Source organism: Seriola aureovittata, chromosome 12 (assembly GCF_021018895.1).
Source record: "Seriola aureovittata isolate HTS-2021-v1 ecotype China chromosome 12, ASM2101889v1, whole genome shotgun sequence".
In the NCBI taxonomy this organism is placed as follows: domain Eukaryota; kingdom Metazoa; phylum Chordata; class Actinopteri; order Carangiformes; family Carangidae; genus Seriola; species Seriola aureovittata.
This window is the reverse complement of record NC_079375.1, coordinates 19080464-19103556: the sequence shown is the minus strand read 5'-3', so window position 1 is coordinate 19103556 and position 23093 is coordinate 19080464. Positions and strand designations below refer to the sequence as shown.

The window sequence follows — 23093 nt, the reverse complement described above, 5'->3', positions numbered from 1 at the left end:
CAGTTACTGGGGCCACTGGAATTTAGGACTTTTACTTTTAATAGAGTATTTTCAATTTAATATATTTTACTTCCTCCACCACTGGTTCATGCAAAAAAAAAGAAAAAAAAGAAATGACCCGTATTGAGAGTGAAAGAGTTGACTGGTTGACTTGCAGGTTTGTCCACAATGGTTTAAAGCAAAAACCACAGATGTTAAAGAGATTCTTACCTCAGCATTAATAGCAGAGAAAAAAACTGCCAGTTGACAAATCAGAAATTGTCATGCAGTCCAACCCCACGACTTAATGTAAGAAGTATCATGAAAATCATGACAGAATATAAATTGGCCTCTAGAGGACAGTACGAGATCTAGGTGATCCATCTCCTCAGTCTGTCATTGTGCTGTAATATCAGTTTGAGTGAAAATGATCCTGTCACTACTGTCAATAGACAACTGGATAACAGAAACAGAAATCTGCTTTGTTTTTTTTATGAACAACTGTAATCTGGAATTTAAAAAAACAAAAAACATATAGCATTTTCTATGCGGCCTGTGGCTGAGCCCAGCAGAGAGCATGTCCTGCTGGGCTCAGTCTACACAGCGCCTCTGTGACAAAGACCCCCGCTGGTGAAATCCTCTCTCCCGCCACCAACTGGGACACACGTCTGATCTTCAACCCCTGGGCTGGAAAAAAAACAAAAACCCGCCACAGCCGGAACAGCAGCATCTGCTTTAAATACACAGACTAGAACTACGACACCGTTTGCCTCCAGGTGTGCATTTACTAACCATAAAGACACCTTAATGTTCATCTCGAACCACTGAAGACACAAAACTGAATCATTAACTCTAGAAGTGGCAGGTTCTCAGCCTGTTTAGACAACTCCAATGACTCCTGTACGTCCTCTAAGTTTCAGTCACTTTCTGCTTCTGCTGACATTTAACAACCTACTGTAGGTTCAATTTTAACATATAGAGTTCATTACTAAAGGGTACAAGATCATTCATTCAGTAGCTTGTGTCGTATGAGGTGAAAATATATGACAATGATGGTGTTTTGCATCTTTATTGACAAAAAAAACGCAACATTTAAATTGTATTTGAAAACACAACAGAAGCACGGTTGTGTAGTTAAATCCATAATATTCATCTTTCTAATACACAGCATACGTCTCCCTAACACAGGCTTACACACAAGGACACAAATGCATAGCGCTTCATTGGCTAATTCAATAATAAAGCGGGCAGCCAGTCGAGTCTATAGACAGGCAGAATAGAGAGTAAGTCATCTCTAACAGTCTGCCGTCTCCTGAGTGTTAAAACATGTAAATTTATGTAAGAGCCCATAGGAAACACATATTTACAATACGTTTAGGTAATCACAAGATGCGCGAAGAGGCATTCAGGGCCCTGGAGACGAAAGCAGTCAATACAAAAATAGTTTTTATGTGTCATTAATTCCCTCTGCATTCCCCGATACATCCCCCTTTTACCGCAGTAATACAGTAATCACTCACAATCGCACAGAAAATTATCTGCACTCATCTGTGGAATAAAAAAGCGGAGGGGCAAAACAGGGCGAGACGTCCCATTTTAGCTCTCTGCTGCCTCTTTAATGTTCATCTGGCAGCCGCATGGCTGCCGTCCATCCCTGCATGCGGATGGGAGCCAGCTCCTGCACTTGGAGCAGCTTAATGACAGTGGGATATGGTTGGTGGACTCGTTAGACACACACATACACACTCGCGCACACACACACCTTTTTCACGCTACATTGCCTGGGCAGGACAACATAAAGGGTCATCGGCGGTGTGATAGAAAAAGAGGCACCTCTGCGCTCACATTAGGTTGTGATGAGAGGAAACGTTTCACCTCTGGGTGATGTCAATGCAAAATGGAGTCAATCCAGCTATAATAATGAAACTTGCACAGATTCAGATGTGAGAAGCCAAATGGTCAAATAAGTCATTACCTGCCTGTTCATTACGGCCTCCTTCCACACAGCCACATATCGCATTATTAGGCAAAGCCATCAAACCTGATGAATAACCATAGAACAAACCAAACCCATTTTCACTGGAGAGTTAAAGAGGGCAGGTAATTCTGACAGGAATTTGTGTCTCAGTAATGTGATTCCACAACCTGAAACATTCATCTCTATGTGTCCAACAGAGAGGAGGACATCCTGTATGTACTGGAGTTCCTGTAACCTTTCCAGACATATGCTCAGTGTCCTCTAGTGGCCACAGAATATACAGGATACTTTGACTCTTGAGCTGCTGTTGCCACCTATGGGGCAAAAATAAAACTGCAAGTAAAATACACATCCAGTCCGCAGTACATTATGTTGTGTTGAAAAATGTTCTCAAATAATTCAAGAATCCCAAACTGAGATGTGGCATTCCTGTTAGCTTACAAGTCTCCATAACAAACTGTAGCTCAGCGCTGTCCAGTGTGTCCACAGTTACATCCATCAAGTGGTTACTTCGTTTACTCCAGTGTTGAAAAAAAGTCAGCAGTTAAGTCCATCAACTGTGCTCCAACAGGTAGTTTGTAAATGTAGATATGTATTAATCTGGCAGCAGAGAGTCATTCAATACCCGAGAGACCAGAAGTCCACAAGCTTTTAGATAAACTTGGTCATCAGTCCGAAGTCTACGTCAGCCTCCTTAGCTTGCACATGTAGATAGGCCCAAAGTTGGCGGCTAAATGTGGGATGACCATCTCACCCAGGTGGAGGTCAGGAGCGAAGTGAAAGGTTTTCCTAAACATGTGTGTGAAGGGCTGTAGATCAACAACCTGGAGGTGGATATGAATAGGAAGGGGGGGGGGGGGGGGGGGGGGGGGGGGTCAACGAAAAGGTCAGTTGATTTGGTGTGGTTTGGGTTTCCGGAGTCTTAATCAAGAAGACAAAGCAAAAACATCAAGGGAAAAATCCTTGAAATCCAGGAATGTAATAAATAACAAAAACACGAAGGCAAATAGGAACATGCAATACAAACTGCTGCACTGGAAGTGTATTTGGAGATGTGAGGATGCAGCAGCTCGCACTGCGGCTCCAGAGATGACTGGTTGTTCAATGAGCGCTGTTGTCCTGGGGTGACAGCTCTTTAGTAATGTACCAATAGTTCAGCCGTCCAACACATTTCGAAATACATTAAATTTTCTTTTGGAATATTTTGTCTCAGAGTTGAAATATAATTTGCTGCCAGTTTGTCTGAAGGCAAAGCTGAATACATATTAAATACACATTTTATTGGACAGTTTAAAAACAATGCTGTGTCTGTTCAAATATGTACAGATACTGTATATCTCCATAGTTCAATGAAAATAATTATATAAAAAGGAAAATGGTCAGAGGCAGTGGGGTTTATATATTTTAGAAACTGAAAGTTGCTGTTTATCCAAATCAAGCCCACCACGCCCCCTAGTGGCCCAGAGCACTAGTGCAGCAATTCTTTTTACACACGTTTTCCCTATTTGTATGTTTTTTTGGTGTTCGTTGCATTTCTGGTTTCCCTTAATGTTTGTGCTTTCCCGATCGTATTTGCTTTGTTTTAGGGCCATCCATAAATTTCCAACATTTCAGAAGTCACATTCCTATTAATAATCCACTACTCTGAAGTGCGTCTCTACTATACAGCTTTTTGTTGATACTGACAGTGCGTGTGTCTGACTCACCTCAAGGTGGATGCCGTGCTTCTCTCGAGCCAAGTGGATGGCCTGTTCCACCACACTCAGGTTCTGGATTTGAGAGAGTGTGCAGGTGGAGTACATGATCTCCCCACCGGGACAAGTCGCTTCGATTCCTGCCCTGCAGGATAGAGAGAGGGTTTGTTCGTTTCATATACAATAATCACGTTCACTTGTAGCTTTACAGTGGAATCCTTTAGTGTATCTAGTGATGTACTGTAGTAACGCCACTTACACCATCTTTAATACTCACAGCAGCAGTGCCAGCTGTACTTGTGGCAGCCTCCGTCTCTCTCCAGTCCTGGTCTTACTGAAAATATTGTTGTCGTCCTCCGTGAGAGAATGTCTGTCTGTAGTGCAGGGAACGTCAACAAGGACCTGAACACAGAGAATAAAGGAGGAGGTGGAGAAAGTGGTAGGATTTGGATAAATATGGCATTAATTCAAACGCTGCTAATCTGTAATTTTTTCTGAAAATGGATTAACATGATTATGTGTCTTACTCTGTCAAAACTGTTCCTTTCGATATCCCCCCACCTGGTGCCGTCAAAGGAGGTGATGCGTATGTTCTCATCAGTCAAAAACTCTTTAGGAACATAGCTTTGTAGGACCTTTCTCAGTCGCAACGTCCGAGACACTGAGGTGTCATTTACACACAAAAACCCTTCGACATAAACACAAGTGGTGAATAGTTAGTAACAACTGCCAACAGAGCAACAAAACTACTATTCACAAACAGAGAACAGGAAAGAAAGATTTTGGCATGGGCCAAGTGGGCAAAATAGAAACGTGAGAGCAGTCCACTTACTGATAGCCTGGGTCTGAAGTAAAGCCAGGGTCTTGCCTCCTGGAGCAGCACAGAGGTCAAGCACATTGTGACCTTCCTGAACATTCAAAGCGAGACAAGGCAGCACAGATGCCGCGTCCAGCAGGTAGTAACCCAGCAACCTGTACGTGTCTGGTCTTAAGAGAACAAGAGGGAATTGAGAGTCAAAACACTCATTTGGAAGTAAACATTTTGACTCACAGCTGCAATAAGTACAGATATCAAAATGTTTCAGATTCTGAATTTTTGTCCATTAAGTTGAATAAGATCACCTCGCAGGCTTGAATCTTGTGATATCCCCTCTTGGAAACACGACACACTTGATGTTAGGACTAAGTTGTGGGGGAGATAGCTGCTGACCGTCACTGTCAGGTTTCTTCACGGGAACATCACTGGATTCCTCCTCAGATACTTGTTCCAAGCATGGCTGAGCTGCAGAAGTGATGAACAATATAGAATTAAGGAGAGAGATTTGTTTCCCTGCAGTTACATTTTCTCAGTGAATTCTGACATAAAATTACATCCGTCATATTCAAGAATAAGTCACTGTGAACATAAATGTGTCTTTTACTGCTCTGAAAGATGAAAACTCTAAATGTCTGACATTCACTATCAAAACTTGAAAGCACAGCGCTTTCTCTACCAGGGTGAACTAATAAGCCAACATTGGCAGGTTTACTGTGAACTCTGGAAATGCACGCCCACCCTCTGTATCTGCGTCGTTGATGAAGTCTCTGCATCCTTTTTCTTGGAGATCTGCCAGAACAGCATCATGGGAGAAATTGTTGAGCAGGGCTCCATATTTTCTCTCTGACAGCAAGGCGACTCGAACTGATGGCCACATCTTCCCCAGCTGGACACTGTAGGTGGCATCAAAGTGCTGCAGGGCCAGACTGGTAGGGGGGTACTTGGGATGCGTAGCAGCCTGATCAAAAAGAGGAGAGGTAAATACACCGATTTTAAATGTTTTAAGTAAAGTAAAACACTTACAATTAGGGGCACGATTATAGAGGATTAGTTTTATGTTCCTCAATGAAAAATAAATAAAAATTAAATGAAACAGCAGACACATCATGAAGTTTATTTCTGTCTTACAGTTGAAAATTTAATGAATACATAGCGCCATTTATTACATTTACACAGTGGGCGATACTGTCATGCATCAACACAGCTGTTAATTATTTACATTTCAGGAGCATACATGGGTGCACACAGTTATTGTGAAAAGTCAAGGACATTTTGTAGAGACATTTACTGCATGTAGCTAGTAATTCTTGACAGATAAAGATCTTTTAAACCTTTGACTGTGTCCAATTTTCACTGATAACGAGAGTTATCAACAGCTTAATGTTTTCCTGTGTTGACAACTTACCCATTTTTCTTTCACTCGGTTTCGCTTGGGCGTCAAACTCCTTAAATCTTTTACTTTTCTCAAGAGAAATCTGGTGTCCATGAGCAGCGCCATCGTGCCGTGCGACAGTTTTTAAGTCCGACTTCGCTCGGACGGAAAAAAGAAACGTTCCGGATGCATGAACTATTCGAATGGGCGGGTCTTACACACAAGCTAGGTCGATGATTGGACCAAAGCAACGTCAATAATCACTTTTTCCTCAATAGGAAGCTTTATCCGGTTATCCTTCTAGTTAATTCCTGTGTGTGACCGACCTCACGTCCTCAACGAAAAACGGGGCTGCTGCTGAGCTGGGACTTCTGTCCTCCGTTGGGATTTTGTGGTGAATTTCAAAGCCGTAATCATGGTTTTCGAGAGGAAAATGCTCACGCACGGCGACCCCGACGACGAGGTAGTGGAAAAACATCGATATAGTATATATATATAGTCGTTTGCTGTAAGAGTATTTGTCTAAGTTACCCAACAAGTTAGCACATTAACGTTAGCCCGACTCTGCTGTTAGTTTGGTGGTGTACGAGTTCAGTGTCAGCTCTTTTAAAGACGTTTAAGTTTTATTTGACGTATCAAATGTGGACAGCAGCTGAAATTGTAACAACTGTACACGAGTTTAAATTATAAGAAAGATGTGACTTGTTATTATGATGACTGGTCCAGGTACCCCCTTTCTGTTACATGTAATGCCTGCGATTTGTTCCTGTTAACTTGGGTTTTCATTACTTAGTTAACGTGGCTTTAACACGACAAGTAGCCCTAAAATGTAATGTGTGTTGACTATATTATGTTATTGTAATTTTAGCATCATTAAACTCTTAATTTTCAGACTAAACTAATAAAATGTCTACTGGTATTATTGGCACTGACCAGGAGGAAGATGCACCTGCCGAGGAGGAAGTGGAAGAGGAAGAGGAGGAAGAAGAGGAAGATATGGTGGTAAGTTTGTGTTTTATATATTTCATTAACCTTCATTGTGTCCGAATATTAACTCACCTGTCATCACACACAAAGCTCTCCTAGGAAACACTACAAAAATATGGACAACATAAAAGACTAAATATAAACCAGTAGACAGTAATGAAAAGCTATTTTAAAAGTCACCTTCTCATTGTTCAACTGCTGCAATACATGATGATAAAGTATGTACTGTGCAGCTTAATCGTATGGTGTCCATCACACATATAAGCACTTTTTTTTTTTTTTACTGTAGTTATTTGACCTATGCAGCCATGTTCAAGCTCAAGATTGTACTTTAAGTCCTGGCCCAATTCCCCCAATATATCACATTTCTCTCATGTCCCTCTCAGGACCCTCTAGAAACAATACGAGCCAAGTGTGAGCAGTCTGAACACTGTGTGCACTACAAGGAGCGTTTGGAGGTCTGTGAAGCCAGGGTCAGCTCCAGGTCCAACACAGTGGAGGACTGCACAGAGGAGCTCTTTGACTTCCTACATGCACGGGACCATTGTGTAAGTGTGCGACACAAAGAGTGGAAATGGAGGAAAACATACATGCGCCCTTCTTTATTCTGCATATGAAGGACAAGAATGCATATGACTTGTTTTGTGAAGAGCTCAATCTTTGCCCTATTTGTCTAACAATGATAATGTGAATTGTGTTCTTTCTCATTATAGGTATCACACAAGCTGTTCCACAATGTGAAATGACCTGCCTGCCCAGTTCTCACTATTTGCAGCTGTAGAATCTCTTTAACTGCTAAAGTAATAATAATCAGGACAGTTCTGAAGTCTGTTGTCGTCTCCTGTGTATTAATGTAAATTAGCTTCCTTGGGTTCCAGGACTAAATACACCCCACCCTTTTTGTAGACAGTGCATGCTTGTAAAAAGGATCAGAAGCAGTTTGTAAATTGTGAATCACTGCTTGTATGGGTGATGGGCACATCTGTCTTAAAAGGCTGTGAAAATACAGGCTCAGAATTTCACAATGTGGTTACATCATATGCAATAGCAAGTATTCTGCTCCAGTAATGGAGTTTACCTCAGGTTTGATCATGGATTCATTGCTCTGACCAGAAAAATTAAAGGTTTTCATTAGTTTCCAGTTTGTCTGAATTGCTCCTTTTATTTATTTTTTACACTCACCTGTGCTAAAGAAGTGAGTGACTGTATATCTACTATACCAGGCTGCCAAATCAATGAAGGCTGTTTTCTTGATCTTTTTCTATGCGAAAGAGGCTGGGTGATATGGACAAAATTAATATTGGAGTAATTCCAGAAGTGCATGTTATGTTTGATCCTGTCATGATATTTAGTGTCAGTTTTAGTAGACTAGTGATTACAGTATCTCAAAATGACAAATTATGGTTAACCAGACCTGTTGGGACAGACTTGTAGCCCAATTCAGGCAAAGATACCTTTATAGTTGACATTCGTTCAGACAACCTAAGTGTTCCTACGACATAAAATATGTAGTGTATGCACATCTCCATATTGCATCAGGTGCGTCAGCAATAAGGAACTCACACTGAATGGATGCTCGCACTACTTAATGACTGCCAAAATTGGATAGATTTTATTTTCCATTTCTAAGTAAAGCAAAGAGCAATCTTTGTTTTGAGTTCACAAAGCTAAGTGTTTTCATCTGTTACTTTTCCATGAACTAGAACTTAAGGCAACAATAAAAGAATAGTCAACACAATTTTATGTTGACTAAAACTTTATTTGAATACATGCTAAGAATCATAATAAATAGAATTTAAAAAAATCAAGGCATTATAAAAAATAAGCTCTCACACAACAAAAGTTACAGTAATGAACACATGGTGGCAGTGTGACCTCATGTACTGCAAGTTAAAACAGGAACCATGAGGTAGAAGGTGAATGTAGATTTCTGTGACTGCAGACATGTAATAAAACCATATTATCCCCAAAATAATAATAAAAAAAACTCATGCACACAGTGCATAACATTACAGATGATGGAGAGGCATTCTGCTTCTCACCAGGAGTTTTCTTTGTTGCAAACAAAATCGTCCATGGAAGCCTGAAGACAGTGGTAGAGACAAAGTCATTTTACGAGATCCAATAATAAATGAATGCGTCTTAAAGGATTTGCTACAACATGTAATATAGGGATAATGTCTTGATTGTGTTGTTGTGACTCTACAGGAATACTAGAATTATGTGTTGTATTCAATGCACTCTAAACACTTTAATGTGAGTACTGTAATTTGGTACATGAATGATGATAAAAAGTAGACTTACTATACTAACCTGCATGAGCAGCCTCTCCTTCCTCAGTTTCTTATAGAAGAGGAGAACATCTGGATCCGAACGCACCACACGGGGTTCAAAGTCCATGACCCTCAGACCCTCCAGGCTCCGAGCTCGAGACAAGGCTACGTAGGCCTGTCCGCTCTCAAAGACACGTGCCAGAGAGATCTCCACGCAGTCCAGTGTCATTCCCTAAAAGAAATGATGGAAGACTTTACGGGTCAGAACAAACCAACATATGAAAACCATTTTACAACCCAGAATTCATTGGAATTTTGTAGTTCATGTTGCAGCTGGATGGATGTTCTAGTATCCATGAAACAGGAACCCCTGACTCTTGTATTCACACCTCATTAGTTTATCAATTTAATACTATGTCACACATTAAACTAATTGTGTGTGTGAGTTTGAAGTTAAAACCAGTCACCTACTGCACATCAAACACAAGATTGATCTGTATTGCACAACTTATTTTGAAGATTCATGGCCAATACACCCCCCCCCGTGTTCTCCTGTATTCTTTTATATCAAATCATTTCCTCTGGAGGGATGCAGGTGTGGGATTTCGTTTTTATGTCCCTATGCCTCAGTGCCTCTGCTGCAGATCAAACACTGGTGACACATTGGTTGTGACCAATGAACTCAATTACCCAGAGGGCCCCGTTTCCTCTCTATAACCAATTTCATAGTCCGAGGTCAGGATATAGGAGTTTGCTGTGAGAGCCCAGTGGGAGCCGTTGGTGCGGCAGCTGGGTGGTGATGACACAGTTACAGCTCATTTGTGGATAACACTCATACTGGGTTAGTGTTCAGGGTATCTGACCAAGCCTCTGTAGCAATTTCCGTACCAAATGTTATTGCTGCACCTAGCCTCACCTACTCCGAGTTTCTCTGGAGTAATAATCTTGAAACTGAACTTTTTCTTCCAATACTATTATCTGCCTTTATTTTACAGCACACAGAGATATGACAGGGGAAGAGGAGAGTTGAATCTGGGAAGTTTCGATTACATGGCTACGTCTTAAACCCCTGGACAAAAAAAACAATTAAAAATTTGACCTGGTGATGGCACTAAATGAAACGTCACAGAATGATGAAAGTTATAACAGTTCACCTTGAGGGGAACATGAATGTCTGTTCCAAATTTCATGATGATTCAATAGTTGAGATATTACACTTAAAAGCACAGAGTCAGCCTCCTGCTGGAACGTCATCACAATTCATCCACTGAATTAACTTATAATAGAAGCCATCAATGTCTGGACACAATGGTTGTTGCAGAGTGGTGCACCACTGGACCAACAGACATTTCTATCCCACACGCCGCTAACGTGGCTAAAAAGATGTAGTGACTTAATGCTTGTATGTTTTCTGTTCTCACTACTGTGCTGCTGAAATAAATACATTTGAAATCTGTCTTTAACTGCTGATTGTTTTCATATGAAAATAGTCTATATTTATGACATCACTCTCATCTTAACCTTGCAATAATGTGGAGAAGAATGATTGCACTTCAAGGCAAGCTTAGACACTGCACTCAAACTGTCAGCCATTTTTAGCTGTCTGGAAGCGACTACTAAACTAAAACTGCCATTCATCAAGTGAGTCATTCATTCAAGAGAGACCCACACAAAACACTGGTGTTCCATGGCAACACTGAGCAACGTCTTCATCAAAGAGAAAGAAAGGTCATCAGCATTTTTCTTTTAGACATTTGTACACAAGATGTATCCAACCTGCTGCGTGACTGAACTTGAGCTCACCTGGCTCTTGTGGATGGAGATGGCCCAGGCAAGTTTGAGCGGCAACTGCTGTCGACTCAGATGGATCCCACCACCGGACTTGAACACCCAGCGCTCCATCTTCAGCACCTCTGTAGCGCCGCACAGGAAACGCACACGTGGGAGTCCTGAGCGAGTCAAGTGAGTAGAAGAAAGTTACCACCAGTAAAGTAACTTGCCATTTATTTTTTTGTTTCAGCCTGACCTGCCTATTCAACATAAAACACAGACAAGTTGTCCTACAATTAATAATCCTCCAGTGATGTTTTTCCTGTTAATGGAGGGGGACAGCGCCAGTGCAGCTCTGAATTGTAAGTGCTAAACAGAAATCAGCATTTAGAGAGATGGAGAGTCATTTTCTGGGAGTAATTTTGTGGCAGGTAATTTTCCAGCATTAAGACTGATAGAGAGTAATTTCCTGGTGGGGGTTTATGCGTGACTTTGGACTGAATAAGGTCATGGTTAACAGCAAGGGTTGTTGACAACAATTCTGCAATCTTGTAACAGCAGTTACCCACATAGGATACATGAACATAAGAAATGGCTGGTCGAACAAAAATGGTTCCTGTATTTGAATTCCTCCTACAAACTCAAACCGCATCATTAACAAAAAAAAGATAGCGTTACAGAAATGGACACTGTTTGACAAGTGATCAAAAAAAGAAACAAAAAAATAAAGACAGCCCAGACCCCTGACAGAACAGCCGAAAAATTCCACTTTGCGAGAAAGTATTTTCCTAAATATCAAACATAGAGTTCAGTGTAAAGACTGATACCACTCATGAATGAACAAGTACATATGAAGCTTGAATCAGGGACAGTTAGCTTAGCATAAAGACTGAGAAGAGCGTGGCTCTGTCAAAAAAGATTCAACAACCTGGCCAAAAAATGCTCTTTCAGTTCAATTTCTGTTTGTGCACTGATTAAATATATTGATTAAACAAATGATATAAATCAGTAAATTCCAGAGTTAATGGTAGACAGATTTCTCAACTTTGGACAGAGCTAAGATAGCGGCTCCCACCTGTATCCTGTTTTTATGCTAAGCTAAGCTAAGATAACTGTCTCTCGGCCCTGGCTTGATAAGTAAAGACATGAGTGGTATCAATTTTCTCATCTAACTCTTGGCAGGAGGAAGGAATAGGTGTCAAACCATTCTTTTACGCAACCCTTTGCAGTTCTCTTGTCAAACCGGATATGAATTTTGGCGTCTCTGAGCAGAATAATAATTAAATACTTGCCATGTTTTCCAGAATCAAAAGCCACAACAACCCCTCGTGCTCCATTCACCAGACCTCGAGCAACATCCAGGTTCTTTGTCAGCATGACCTTCAAAGTACAAATTTCAGGAAATATTTCAGAGCATGTCTTCACTCAAACGAGTGCAGAGCTCGACACATATCAAAAGTGCAGTATTGCAAGCCAAACTTCAGTAGGTACAGAGATTATGGAATTACACTCTACAGTCGTACCTGAGCTCCCACTTTGAGTTGGATCAGCCTGCTGACGGGGCTGTGAGCGTCTATAGTCTTCACCAGGGCCGGGTCGCTGTCAAGTGCCTCAAACACACGTACTGACCCTAAGGGACAGGGACAGATCCATTAAACAGGTAGATAATAATAATGATGATGATAATAATAATAATTATTATAATAACAATAATGTGCAGACAGACTGTTTCATATATAAAATATGATTGGAAAACGCAAATATTCATGTGAAGAACCTAAAAATATCTGAGTGTCAAACCACAAACATGAAAATAAATAAATAAATAAATAAATAAATAAAATCTGAACAAACATTTTAACGGCCGCCTAACTCAAACACACTGCCCTGATGTTCCTGTGGCTTACAATATAAAAGTAACCCAGAACAGGAAATAACATGAGTTTGAAAACAAATGGCATCAAGCGGACACTGAAAACACATTGAGAGGAAACAGTTTTCGACACGGTTAAAACACATGATTCGAGCCACGGGTATCAGTTTAGCCAATTTTCACCTGGTTCCAAGCCAAACAATTTGAAAACATTTTTTTTTTTTTGCAATTGAACGGAAGAATTCAGACCTGGCAGCTGCTGGAGTTTGCTCTCGTTTGTGACCTCCACGTCATCCTTGTGTGTGCACAGCCTGGTTGCTAGAATACCGTCCCTCTCGATGTGATGGTAGGCGCTTTCCATTAGCTTAGCTGTAACTTCCTCCGTCACCCTGGGTGGTGTTAATTAAGACAAACTTTATGTAGAACAGAAAATCACCTGGAGTGCCTGTAAGAGCTGTTAATGCTTTTATGCATATTTTACCATTTAAGAATAAATGGATAATGCATTATTCTGCACATTCGGTAAAAAAGATTTTAAAAAATAATTGTGCCCTGTGATCACATTAGCTGAAAAATGGACAGTGCCCTTTATTTTACCTGCCCAACCTCACTGCCTGCAGCAGGGAGATGAACGACTGGTCCGTTTGCCTTCGTACTTCCGTTAGCTCCATGTTGACCTGGATGACCTTACGCCAACTCCTTGCCTGAAGGTTCAGAGGAAAAGGTTTTTTTTCTCCCCAATAACATCCATTAATGATCTTCAGGAAATAAGCAGAGACTCTACAAAACAGATCTGAACTCATGACTGCAACACAAACATAAAAAGTCTAAATGACTCAGAACAGTTATGAGTCACTCTTATGTATTCAGACCAACCTCTCGGCATATACACCGAAATAACGGAAAAATAGGAACACATTTAATATCCCAATGCATTTTCTATATCCTGTCTTTTTTCATTTTCATTTATTTCAAAAGGAGTACACAAAATATTAGATTTCCCATTACCAACTACACTCAATATAAAGCACAGAGTTGAATGAATGCCTCTCAGACAGTTTCTTTATGAGCTTTTTTAAAAAACCTCTTTTCCCTCTGGGTTAGTTGTATCGATCGAAGAGTTGTTACAATTTTCTAGCATTTCAGTGTAAATGCCCAAATCACCCTTATAACCCATCATCTCACTGACGCACAGTAGCACTAACAAAACGGAAATCACATAGGAAGCATCAAGTTCCAAGATGGTCTGACCTGGAAGCAGAAGCTAGCCTTCTCCTTCCCTTTAGAAACCGGAGGCAGCTGAAGGAAGTCGCCACACACGATCAGCTGGATGCCTCCAAACGGCTCAGTGGACCTCCTCACCGACCTGTGCGGTGCAGCGAGAAGTTGAACATCACTGAAGATGAATATAGTGATTATAGCGGCCTGAAAATGAATTTACATTGCCTTTTCCCCCTGATAAACAGTCTATGACACAAAAAATATTAAATTTACTATCACATAAGACAAAGAAAATCAGCAAATGAGAAGCTGAAACTGATGAAAATTTGCAATTTAAAAATTTTTTAAAAAGTGTCTCTCCTACATGATGACCTCTGCAAGAGGAGATACACGTTTTTTCCATGCATAATATTTTCGTATTACAAGGCTCAGACCAAGTGTTCAGTTCATCTATTTTTTCCAAACAGACGGACAGAAAATAAAACACAGTTTTAGCAGCTGAGGGAAAGAGGGGCAGCTACAGTAAGTTTGACTTATTATTATAATCATATCTACTATCTGCAACAATATAAGATCACACTCAGCAGAACGCCACTGAGCTTCAATAAAACTCAGGATTTTATCTGTTGTAACTGGAACTATAAACTGTAACACAAAATAAATTTGAATTAATTTCAACACTGTTGATGTGATATTCTTCCTGCTGGTTGTATAACCGTGTCAGGAAACTTCAGAGGGACGCCTTGTGTGAACTGATATTGAAGAGGAGTGTGTGAAATCTCAATGTCCCCAAGGTGTGTTTGGAAACACATCCTGTAACATCGCATCATCCAGAGTATGAGTTAGTTATTACAGACTTTCAAAACTTAAATGGAACTTTCAAGTTTTCTACTCAGCTTTGCAATAAATACTTTTAAACTTCCAGAACTTCAGTCAACCTTTCAATGAGTAGTCCAACCGTTTCATGACTTTCAAATCATTTTAAATTATCAATGAGTAGGTGTTTACCCAACATCAACTACTTTCATAAATTAAATTATATTAAAATCCCCAGTGACAAATTTATTGGTATATTGTGTCAAGAATTATTAAACAAGCTTTGCAGAAAAAAAACTGAGGCATTTTACCATCACTGTGCACTGATGAAAACCTTTGTTTGGTTCAGGTCATCTGTTATTTATATCTATGGATTCTACTCTAATGTCTCATAATTTAACAGCTGCAGCCACTGAGGAAGCATCATGATAAACAGACACAGTGGCTAAACCCAAACACATAAGCAAGAGTATTGTCTAACTAAAGTGTATGTAAACATATTTTCTGACATAATATAATATCATGAAGTGAGTGTTTTTTTTACAATGATACTAAACTTGACCATGTTCAGCTTTGAATCTCTCCTCACCTTGCAACGGACTCAAGCTTGTCAAAGAACTGGGCCTCCACCATGGAGATCTCATCGATGATGAGGTGTCGACAGCTGGTCCAGTGCTGCAGCACCCCGGGCCTCTGAGCCAGCTCAATACACTGCTCCAGTGGGGCAGAGCCCGAGCCAACACCTGGAGAGAGCACAGGTACAGAAGAGGGGAAACACAGATGATCAGAGGGGACACAAATGAATAACACATGCAAATACTCAATTCATACCCTCTCTTATATATTGATATTTAATCAAAAAGCACCTCCTCCTCCGTTATACCTAAGACTCAATCTGAAATACGCCATCACACAGATATTGTAACAGAGTCAGAGTCCGCAGCTCTGCCATAAAAAAGGGGAGCACAAAAGAAATAGAAAACAAGATTAAAAGACTTTGTTCTTTGTACTGAAAACACTCGTCTTCCTGAAACATTTTAGTTCATCCACAGAGACTTTTTAACTATTTTGACTTCATTCATATTTCAAACAAAATGCAAAACATTCACTGTTTCCAGTTCCTCGAGTCTGGCTTTGGTTTTGGACTGTTGGACACATAAAACAGGCAATCTGATGACTAAAAGATTAATCATGAAATGACTCAGAAGATGAACTGATAATGAATTTTAGAATGGCTCTTGGCTGAAACCAGCAAACTGACCAATTATTTGGACAATCTTCACTGAAACCGGGGACAAAATAACCTGTGCACATCCCCACACCACTAATTATGTGCTAAAAAGAAACACTTGTGCAAAATCTCTTTCATTGCTTCCGAGGCACAATAACTGACCTGCAAAACTGTGTAACGTTGTTCCTCCAATGTGACATGCAGCCACTCCTGTACTGGCTGTAGCAAAGGTGCTCTTTGGAGGAAGCGATCCCATGATTCTCTTGAGTAAGAAAGACTTTCCTGTTCCTGAAAAACAAAGTTAAATGAACTTTGAATAGACAATTTCACACAAATACAATAGTGTGTGCGCTCACGTCTGCTGAGAAAACACCAAAAATGTGTCATGAAAGCAGATTTACACCAGGCTGGCTTAAGGAAATGTTGATATGAATGAAAAGATGAAATGCCTCCAGACGACATCAGTCAAATATTATGTTGTGCCCCAAAGTATCTCTGTTAGACATCTAGTTATTGTTCAGAAAATGTCAGCTTACTGTCAGACACTTACCGGCACTTCCAGTGAAGAAGACGTTCCTGCCGCTGAGCACCGCACTGAGAACAGCAGCCTGTTCTTTATTGAGTTTACGAGATGGCAGAGACAGGATGGGCTTCTTAGTCGGGTTTGTCTTCACCTGAAAAAGGCAACACGAAGTCGGTGACACATTTTCAAGGGCAACATATGTGATGTTCAGTGTGGACATGGTGTGGCATTAAATGTTCATATGTAGGATAGAGTTAGACTATATAATTGATCCAAGACAATAACTGTCAGAACTAAGACAGTGAGTGATATTCAGTGCCTGTGTGTGTGTGTGTGTGTGTGTGTGTGTGTGTGTGTGTGTGTGTGTGTGTGTGTGTGTGTGTGTGTGTGTGTGTGTGCATAACTCACTGGACTAAAGTTGCTGTCACTCCTTGACCTCTTGACTTGCTGTCCTGTTCTTGCCGCGGTCGTGTTGTTGGTGCGGTCTGTCAGTCCTTTGGGAGCCGCTTTACTTCTCAGCTCATTGACCTTCTGGATGTCCTTTTGCTGCAGGGGGCTGATGGCCTCGAAGCTGCGGGGCAGACCGGCCTTCAGCTTCTCTCTGTCGCTCAGGGGCTTGCTGCTCCGCCAGGCCTGGTGTTTGATGCTCAGGGTTTTGAGGAAGAGGCTCAGCTGGTCAGGGGGGCAATTGGAGATGAGCACCTGGATGTTTTCAGGGAGCAGTTTGACGGTGCATTTACCCTCTCTGGCGAACTTGGTGAAAAGTTTGAATTCTTTCAGATGGTAACTCTGCGGGACTTTCCCGTCGTGGACCCGGAGGATAATCTCCTGGAACTCATTCCGGCCCAGAATAACGGAGGCTTTCCGGATGACCTGCCTCCGGGTGGCTTGGCCGGAGGCGTTGAGCTGCTCCATCGCCACACAGCACTGCAGCTGGGCCCCGTCCTCTCCGGCGAACATGGCAGCAGCAGCTCTGCCAAATATAAGGGTTCATATTAATGAATGAACGAACAGCAGTTGGCTCGTGCAGCGTCAGATAATCGTTCAAACAAAGCAACACAATGCGACAAGGCATGAAATAGGAATCGATACTTTGTTTTCACAGACTGAACTGAAGCAATGTAAGACACATTCATTAAACAACACGAACATCGCACATCGTGGTCTCGCTATAGATCACAATGTGACATTTTAACTGGACTTCATGATCTGAAACTTTAAATGTAGTTACACAGAAAACTTTAACCCAGATCTTACCTTTGTTTTTTTTTAAATAAAATGGTCTTCCCTCTGTCTGTGCAGCTGCTCCGTCTCCGGACGCGAAACAACCGATTTTCAAATTGTCAGTGCGTGAAATCAGCCAATGGCAGTGCGACGCTCCCGGCCAATCAGAGGGAGGAGATTTAAAGAAGCACCCAATGAGAGACGAGAAGTGGCGCCCCCGCATCTTCCTGACCAATCGAATAGATTATAGCTGATGACGTCAAATCTGTGAGAACTACACATGGCTATCCGGAAGTGGCTGCAAAGTTTACGGTTTCTCAACAGTAAATGTGCTAAGCTTTGCGTATATACACAGTCAAACAGCCTGTCTATGATTCTGATCTTAAATACAGACAAAGGCTGGTTTTCTTTAAATTATTGTAAACAAGTTATTACCGTTATTGATGTATTAATGTTTACGTCACATTGACGCATAATAATAAATCCTAATGTAGTCTATTTGTTGATTATATATTGTATTATTTATCGGAATCTTCAAAGTTATTAAAGTTATCAAATAAACGTAACGGATTAAAAAATATTCTACAATAGGCCTATCACCCTCCTAAATTCTAGTAGTAATATAAAGCAGCATCAAATTTAAATGCATAAGTAAAAGTACAAATACCTCAAAATGGTACTTTACTTCTCATCACTGAAAACAAACCAACTCTCAGACCATCGATAAATGGTGCTGGTGGTGCAGTTGCAGTAACTCCTCAAAAAATGCTGAACTTAAAGGAAAGAAGGTGTCCAGCTCTTCGCTTGATTCATTTTTCTCAATATTCTTTCTCCAGCCAAACTCTGCACCAAAACACTAATGATGAAATATCCAAGGCGTGGGACTCAAAATTTATCTTTAGACTGTTAAAATTTACTTGGTGAAAATATGACTTGAATATGTTTTTCTCATTCAAGTCTGAGGTTTACAGCCCTGTCGTCCCTTCTCAGCTGTGCACATGGATATTAGTGATGGAGGTTATGATGTCTAATGAGCAATAAACAAATAATTCAATATCATCAAGTGAGTTATCGTATATTGCAAATGCTTCATATAAAAACCCTGTAATGACTCACTAACTGGTAGGTGCTGCAGCAGCAGGCGCGAGGAGAGAGAAAAATGGAAAAATGTCCTCATGCTTGCAAACCTCATCCCCACCTGTGAGGAGAAGCAGCAAATTTTGCTACTTTGTGTGTGTGGCACAAATTTAAATGCACCCTGGAAATAATATGAAGCAATACTGTTTGTTTCAAGTCACTTAGAATCTTATTTATTCCCTATTTTATAGGGACTAAAAATTGTGAAACATTTCATGTCATGATTGCCATAAGTACTTGTTCTGTCTGTTTTCTAAATTAAAAACAGTAATTGTGATTCCTGAATTTAAAAAACTGATTCTATTTGTATGAAAAGATTCGACAACAATGCATGGCATTCAATTCACTCTACTGTGTAGTTAAAGAAACATTTCACCTTTTAAACATATCTCAAAGTTCTGTGCAGTTTCCACCATCCAGCAGATATTTGGATGGTGACCAAGGGTTGGATTCATTCATTCATTTGTTACTGAAAAAACAATCACATTCTGTTCTCGTGCCCTGAGGTAAAATAGGAAACAATAACGACCCAATGGAGATGCAGTGATAGGTGGATATTGTCAGATGAAATGATTCTATTATAGCACTTTAGGAAAGATAATATTGTTCAAAACCACGATGACATCTTAAAGATGCATAAATGGATTTTTGGCCACTAGGGGGAAGATGAACTCAAGAAGATACTGCTAAAAATAGTAAAAATCTTTATCAGTAATGTGTTAGCAAGCATTTGCATACACCCCGAGCAGACACAACATGGAGTTCCTTCAGCCACTATCGGCTGACTTCAGCACTAATGTAACGCAGATTTTAAAGATTTGTTCTGGGTCACTACATAGCCTTATTAGATGGAGTCGATGTGCTTCCATTTTAACATTAAAATGTGAAATTGTTGGCCCCAATATATTCCCTATATTCAAATGTGATTATGTCCATTGAACTAGCAGTGATGACCTTACTGCAGCCGAAATGTTAATCGGGGTTCTTCAAAGGAAGACCTTCGACCTTGATCATAACATTTCCGATAGAATGAGAGGAGATTTTTAAAGCATTAAAAAGTTTCCATCTTGGGGATTATTCATGAGGTTTGAACATTCCTGTTATGAAACACAACACACTCTGCGTCAGGCTGTATCAGTTCAGCTGGTTAATATTTGAATAGTAATCTGATGTGGTTTGTTCTCCTGCGGGCTGTGGATTCCAGCATGGGGGTTTTAAGTCAACTGTGCTTGTAGGATCTGTACTTGTGGTACATTTATAGTAAACACTGGCCTCTGATGTTACTGCAGATATTCTGGCACATGTGGTGAAGATGAGCACGAACATCACACGGCTCTGTCGAAACCACAACAACTTTTAATACTCTGTATTCCAGATAAACAGAAAACTGAACAGCAGCAACAGTGATTTCCCAGCACTGTGTGAAAATGGAAAGATACATCCAATGAGGCAATATTTAAAAGCCTTAAGTAATAAATGCAGAGTGTTCTTTAAAAAAGCATTTTGTGCTCACAGAGCCAATTTCCCTCAGCAGTGAGATGCATTATAGAGCACATTTTCATTAAAGCTGAGTGTGTTGGTGGGTCTTATATATTGAGATGGCACGGGAGGACACGATTTGCAATTTTGGTCTGACCTTACTCTCATCATTAGCTGGACAAATGGTGGATATTGGCTCCTCTCACCTCCCACAATCCCACACTGACCTCATTGATGACCTATGGGAAATGTGTTGATATCAAATTATGAAGCAGGTAACAATGACTCACAAGATAAATGGGAGTTTTTTATATTGAGTATTGTGGTTGTTGATGTACATAATTTTGCTGTTGCCCACATTGTATATTTGATTACAATGCTGGCACATCCGACACAAGCTAATAAAGGTCTCACTCCGCCCCTGAACACAAACTCAAAGGGCAAATGTGCTGAAATTGTGTTATATGAGAGGAACATTTGCATTATTTCTTTCTCAGTTTTCTCTTTTCTTCCTCCTTCCCGTCTCTTCTTTCCTCTCGCGGAGCCTTTGCCATGATGTGTTTCTGTACAGTAACAGAGCTGCAGACCTTTCTTGTATCCTGTCAAAGTAAAGGGCACATCCACCGTACCATTCCCCCATCCATCCGCACAACCGCGCCCGCTAAATAATGTTTTGACTGCAGAGCCACTTGAAGGTGCAGAGCCTCTTCCAAGCCGAGCAGCCAATTACGTGTTCCTCTTTAATATGCAGTCTAAGGTGGGAAAGAGCAGCTACAGCTTCCCCCCCGATTTTAGTTTAACGCCTCTGCTGAATGTAGTTTGTGTGTGGCAGCTTTATTTAAACCCTTCATGTTCTCATTGAGGGTCAAGAGAATAAAAAGATTTGTTAAGTAAATCGAATGCAGCAGTCCTCGTCTGGCTCATATCATGGAGGAAGTCCTGCCTTCCCTTTTGTTTAAGTGCGAGAGACGTGCTCCTTCGTTAATGCTCTCTGTTTGTTTTGAGTTACAGGTGGTTAGTGGATGCAGGTGGTTCAGCATGATTTACTGTACATAATGGCAACACGCATAAAAATACACTTTCCAGAATAGAACAAAAAAGAGGTCTGTGTGCCCTCATAGCCCTGAGGAACATGCTTTAATTAATTAAAAATGCTTGTGGGAGTCTTGTGCAAGGAAATGTTGCTTATATATTAAAAGAGAAATAGGATACGGTCTGGGGACTATTGTAATATATATATATTATAATACTACTTTTGTGGAGTGTACGGACTTGATATATGGTGAAGAAGAGGAGGGAATGCTCTCTGGTGTTAACCCTCCCTGCTGAACATTGTGTGTGAGCTCACCAGACAATAACTGTGTGAAATTAATTCATAAAATGTTTTTATAATTAAATTTCAATTAAGCTAAGTTCCATCAGGGATTGTGTGAAAAGATATATTTTGTGGGGGTGGACCATGAAGGCGTAGTGTTATGAAATAGTTCAAATTAGCTTCACTCAACAAGCCACATTAAAATGCTGTTTACTTTTAATGCCTCAGTAATAATGTTAAAAACATTACACTGGAGGATTATTTCAACTGTTCAAATATTTTGTTGGCAATACTTTTACAGAGAAAACCGACAGAGTTTTCATTCCATGACTTGTAAGAGAGTATTTTCTTACATGAAGGTATGTTTACTTTAAATAAAGTAAAGCATCTGAGTACTTCTTCTACCACTGCTGGTTTATCTCAAATACAATAAAATAACAACAATAAATAAATATAATGAGGAGAAAGCTTTTATTTCAGTGACTGATTTCCACTTCTGGTTTTAAAGTTTTAGAACCGGAGCATGTGGTGTCTCCATAAGGCTTTTACGTTGTGGAAGTGGAGGTTTGTCTATATTTTTCTTCATTATATAAACTGACTTACAATTTTCCGCATGTTCTGTAAAAACTGGCAGCATACAGTGCAGAGTGTACGACACAAACCCAGCATATGTAAAAAGAAACTATGTAAAGCGGACTTATATTGAAGATTAGCAGACATTGTGTTACAACAACCCAAATGAAAATTCAAACCAGGTTTTGCATATATTTCCATCCATAGAGCTGCATCTTTTTCTGTATGCAATAAACCCTGCACACTGCTTTGATATGGAAACCTAAAGAATATAGTATCTCCTCAGAAGAGCAAAGGCTCATTATTTCTAGACCGGAACAATATAGCTTATGACTCACCCTGTTATATCTGAGAACGCAAATGCAGACTGTGACATTGAGTCCACTGCAACAACAACCCAATCCTTTACTGAACATCTCAGACTTTATCTGGCAATTAGTTCTTTCGAGGAAAAGGACCTGCATTGAAAGGGATAGAAGAAAGGTACAGGCTGCCAGAGAGAGATTTCCTTTCATCATAAGAACAAAAAATACAAGACAAGCAGCAGGTGCCACGTGATATATTTAGTAGACATTTGCTACATCAGCTAAAAATGTGATCCAAACCAGACTGAAACAATGTCAATCATGTGAATTTATACTCATGGACTAAAACAAACGATCTTTACTTTACCATTTGCCAAGAGTTAGATGAGAAAAACAGTAAATATGAAGTTACCACCAGCAGCCGGTTAGCTTAGCACAAAGACTGTAAACGGGGGAAATGGCAGGTAGCTTTGATCTGTCCACCTACTAGCACCTGTGGGGTCTTGGTTTCCCTGTTGACAGTCAA

At 40.4% G+C, this 23093-nt stretch overlaps 3 protein-coding genes across 4 annotated transcripts; 1 reads left to right on the top strand and 2 right to left on the bottom strand.

Moving 5' to 3' along the window:
- Window positions 1–1032: 1032 nt before the first annotated feature.
- On the bottom strand, window positions 1033–6000 carry nsun4 (NOP2/Sun RNA methyltransferase 4). Of its 2 annotated transcripts, XM_056390367.1 has the most exons (8): window positions 5874–6000; window positions 5207–5426; window positions 4774–4933; window positions 4484–4638; window positions 4179–4339; window positions 3929–4053; window positions 3664–3796; window positions 1033–2781 (listed from the first exon to the last, which is right to left on the bottom strand). In XM_056390367.1, exons 1-8 carry the CDS (start codon window positions 5964–5966, stop codon window positions 2638–2640), a joined length of 1191 nt encoding a protein of 396 aa, XP_056246342.1. In that variant the 5' UTR covers window positions 5967–6000; the 3' UTR covers window positions 1033–2637. The 2 variants fall into 2 exon arrangements, with proteins under 2 accessions (XP_056246342.1, XP_056246343.1); XM_056390368.1 differs by lacking the exon at window positions 1033–2781 and having other exon boundaries at window positions 3670–3796; window positions 3911–4053.
- A 146-nt stretch (window positions 6001–6146) lies between these two features.
- LOC130178253 (cytochrome b-c1 complex subunit 6, mitochondrial-like) lies at window positions 6147–7968 on the top strand. Its single transcript, XM_056390323.1, has 4 exons — window positions 6147–6303; window positions 6777–6842; window positions 7214–7375; window positions 7541–7968. The coding sequence occupies exons 1-4, from the start codon at window positions 6256–6258 to the stop codon at window positions 7571–7573; spliced, it is 309 nt and encodes a 102-aa protein (XP_056246298.1). The 5' UTR covers window positions 6147–6255; the 3' UTR covers window positions 7574–7968.
- Window positions 7969–8565: 597 nt separating this feature from the next.
- On the bottom strand, window positions 8566–17569 carry pif1 (PIF1 5'-to-3' DNA helicase homolog (S. cerevisiae)). Its single transcript, XM_056390324.1, has 12 exons — window positions 16943–17569; window positions 16562–16685; window positions 16174–16299; window positions 15370–15523; window positions 13995–14109; window positions 13341–13447; window positions 12993–13132; window positions 12394–12500; window positions 12163–12250; window positions 10904–11049; window positions 9141–9332; window positions 8566–8910 (listed from the first exon to the last, which is right to left on the bottom strand). Exons 1-12 carry the CDS (start codon window positions 17492–17494, stop codon window positions 8866–8868), a joined length of 1896 nt encoding a protein of 631 aa, XP_056246299.1. The 5' UTR covers window positions 17495–17569; the 3' UTR covers window positions 8566–8865.
- Window positions 17570–23093: the final 5524 nt, after the last annotated feature.

Coding starts and splice junctions, on each gene's coding strand:
- pif1 (XM_056390324.1), bottom strand. CDS start 17,494: ATGTTCGCCGGAGAGGACGGGGCCCAGCTGCAGTGCTGTGTGGCGATG. Junction 13,133..13,340: donor CAGGCAGTGAGGTTGGGCAG/GTAAAATAAAGG, acceptor AACACCACCCAG/GGTGACGGAGGAAGTTACAG. Junction 12,501..12,992: donor CAAACTCCAGCAGCTGCCAG/GTCTGAATTCTT, acceptor CCTGTCCCTTAG/GGTCAGTACGTGTGTTTGAG.
- nsun4 (XM_056390367.1), bottom strand. CDS start 5,966: ATGGCGCTGCTCATGGACACCAGATTTCTCTTGAGAAAAGTAAAAGAT. Junction 4,639..4,773: donor ACAAGATTCAAGCCTGCGAG/GTGATCTTATTC, acceptor TGTTCTCTTAAG/ACCAGACACGTACAGGTTGC. Junction 4,054..4,178: donor AAAGGAACAGTTTTGACAGA/GTAAGACACATA, acceptor CTCTGTGTTCAG/GTCCTTGTTGACGTTCCCTG.
- LOC130178253 (XM_056390323.1), top strand. CDS start 6,256: ATGGTTTTCGAGAGGAAAATGCTCACGCACGGCGACCCCGACGACGAG. Junction 6,304..6,776: donor ACGGCGACCCCGACGACGAG/GTAGTGGAAAAA, acceptor GGCACTGACCAG/GAGGAAGATGCACCTGCCGA. Junction 7,376..7,540: donor TACATGCACGGGACCATTGT/GTAAGTGTGCGA, acceptor TTCTCATTATAG/GTATCACACAAGCTGTTCCA.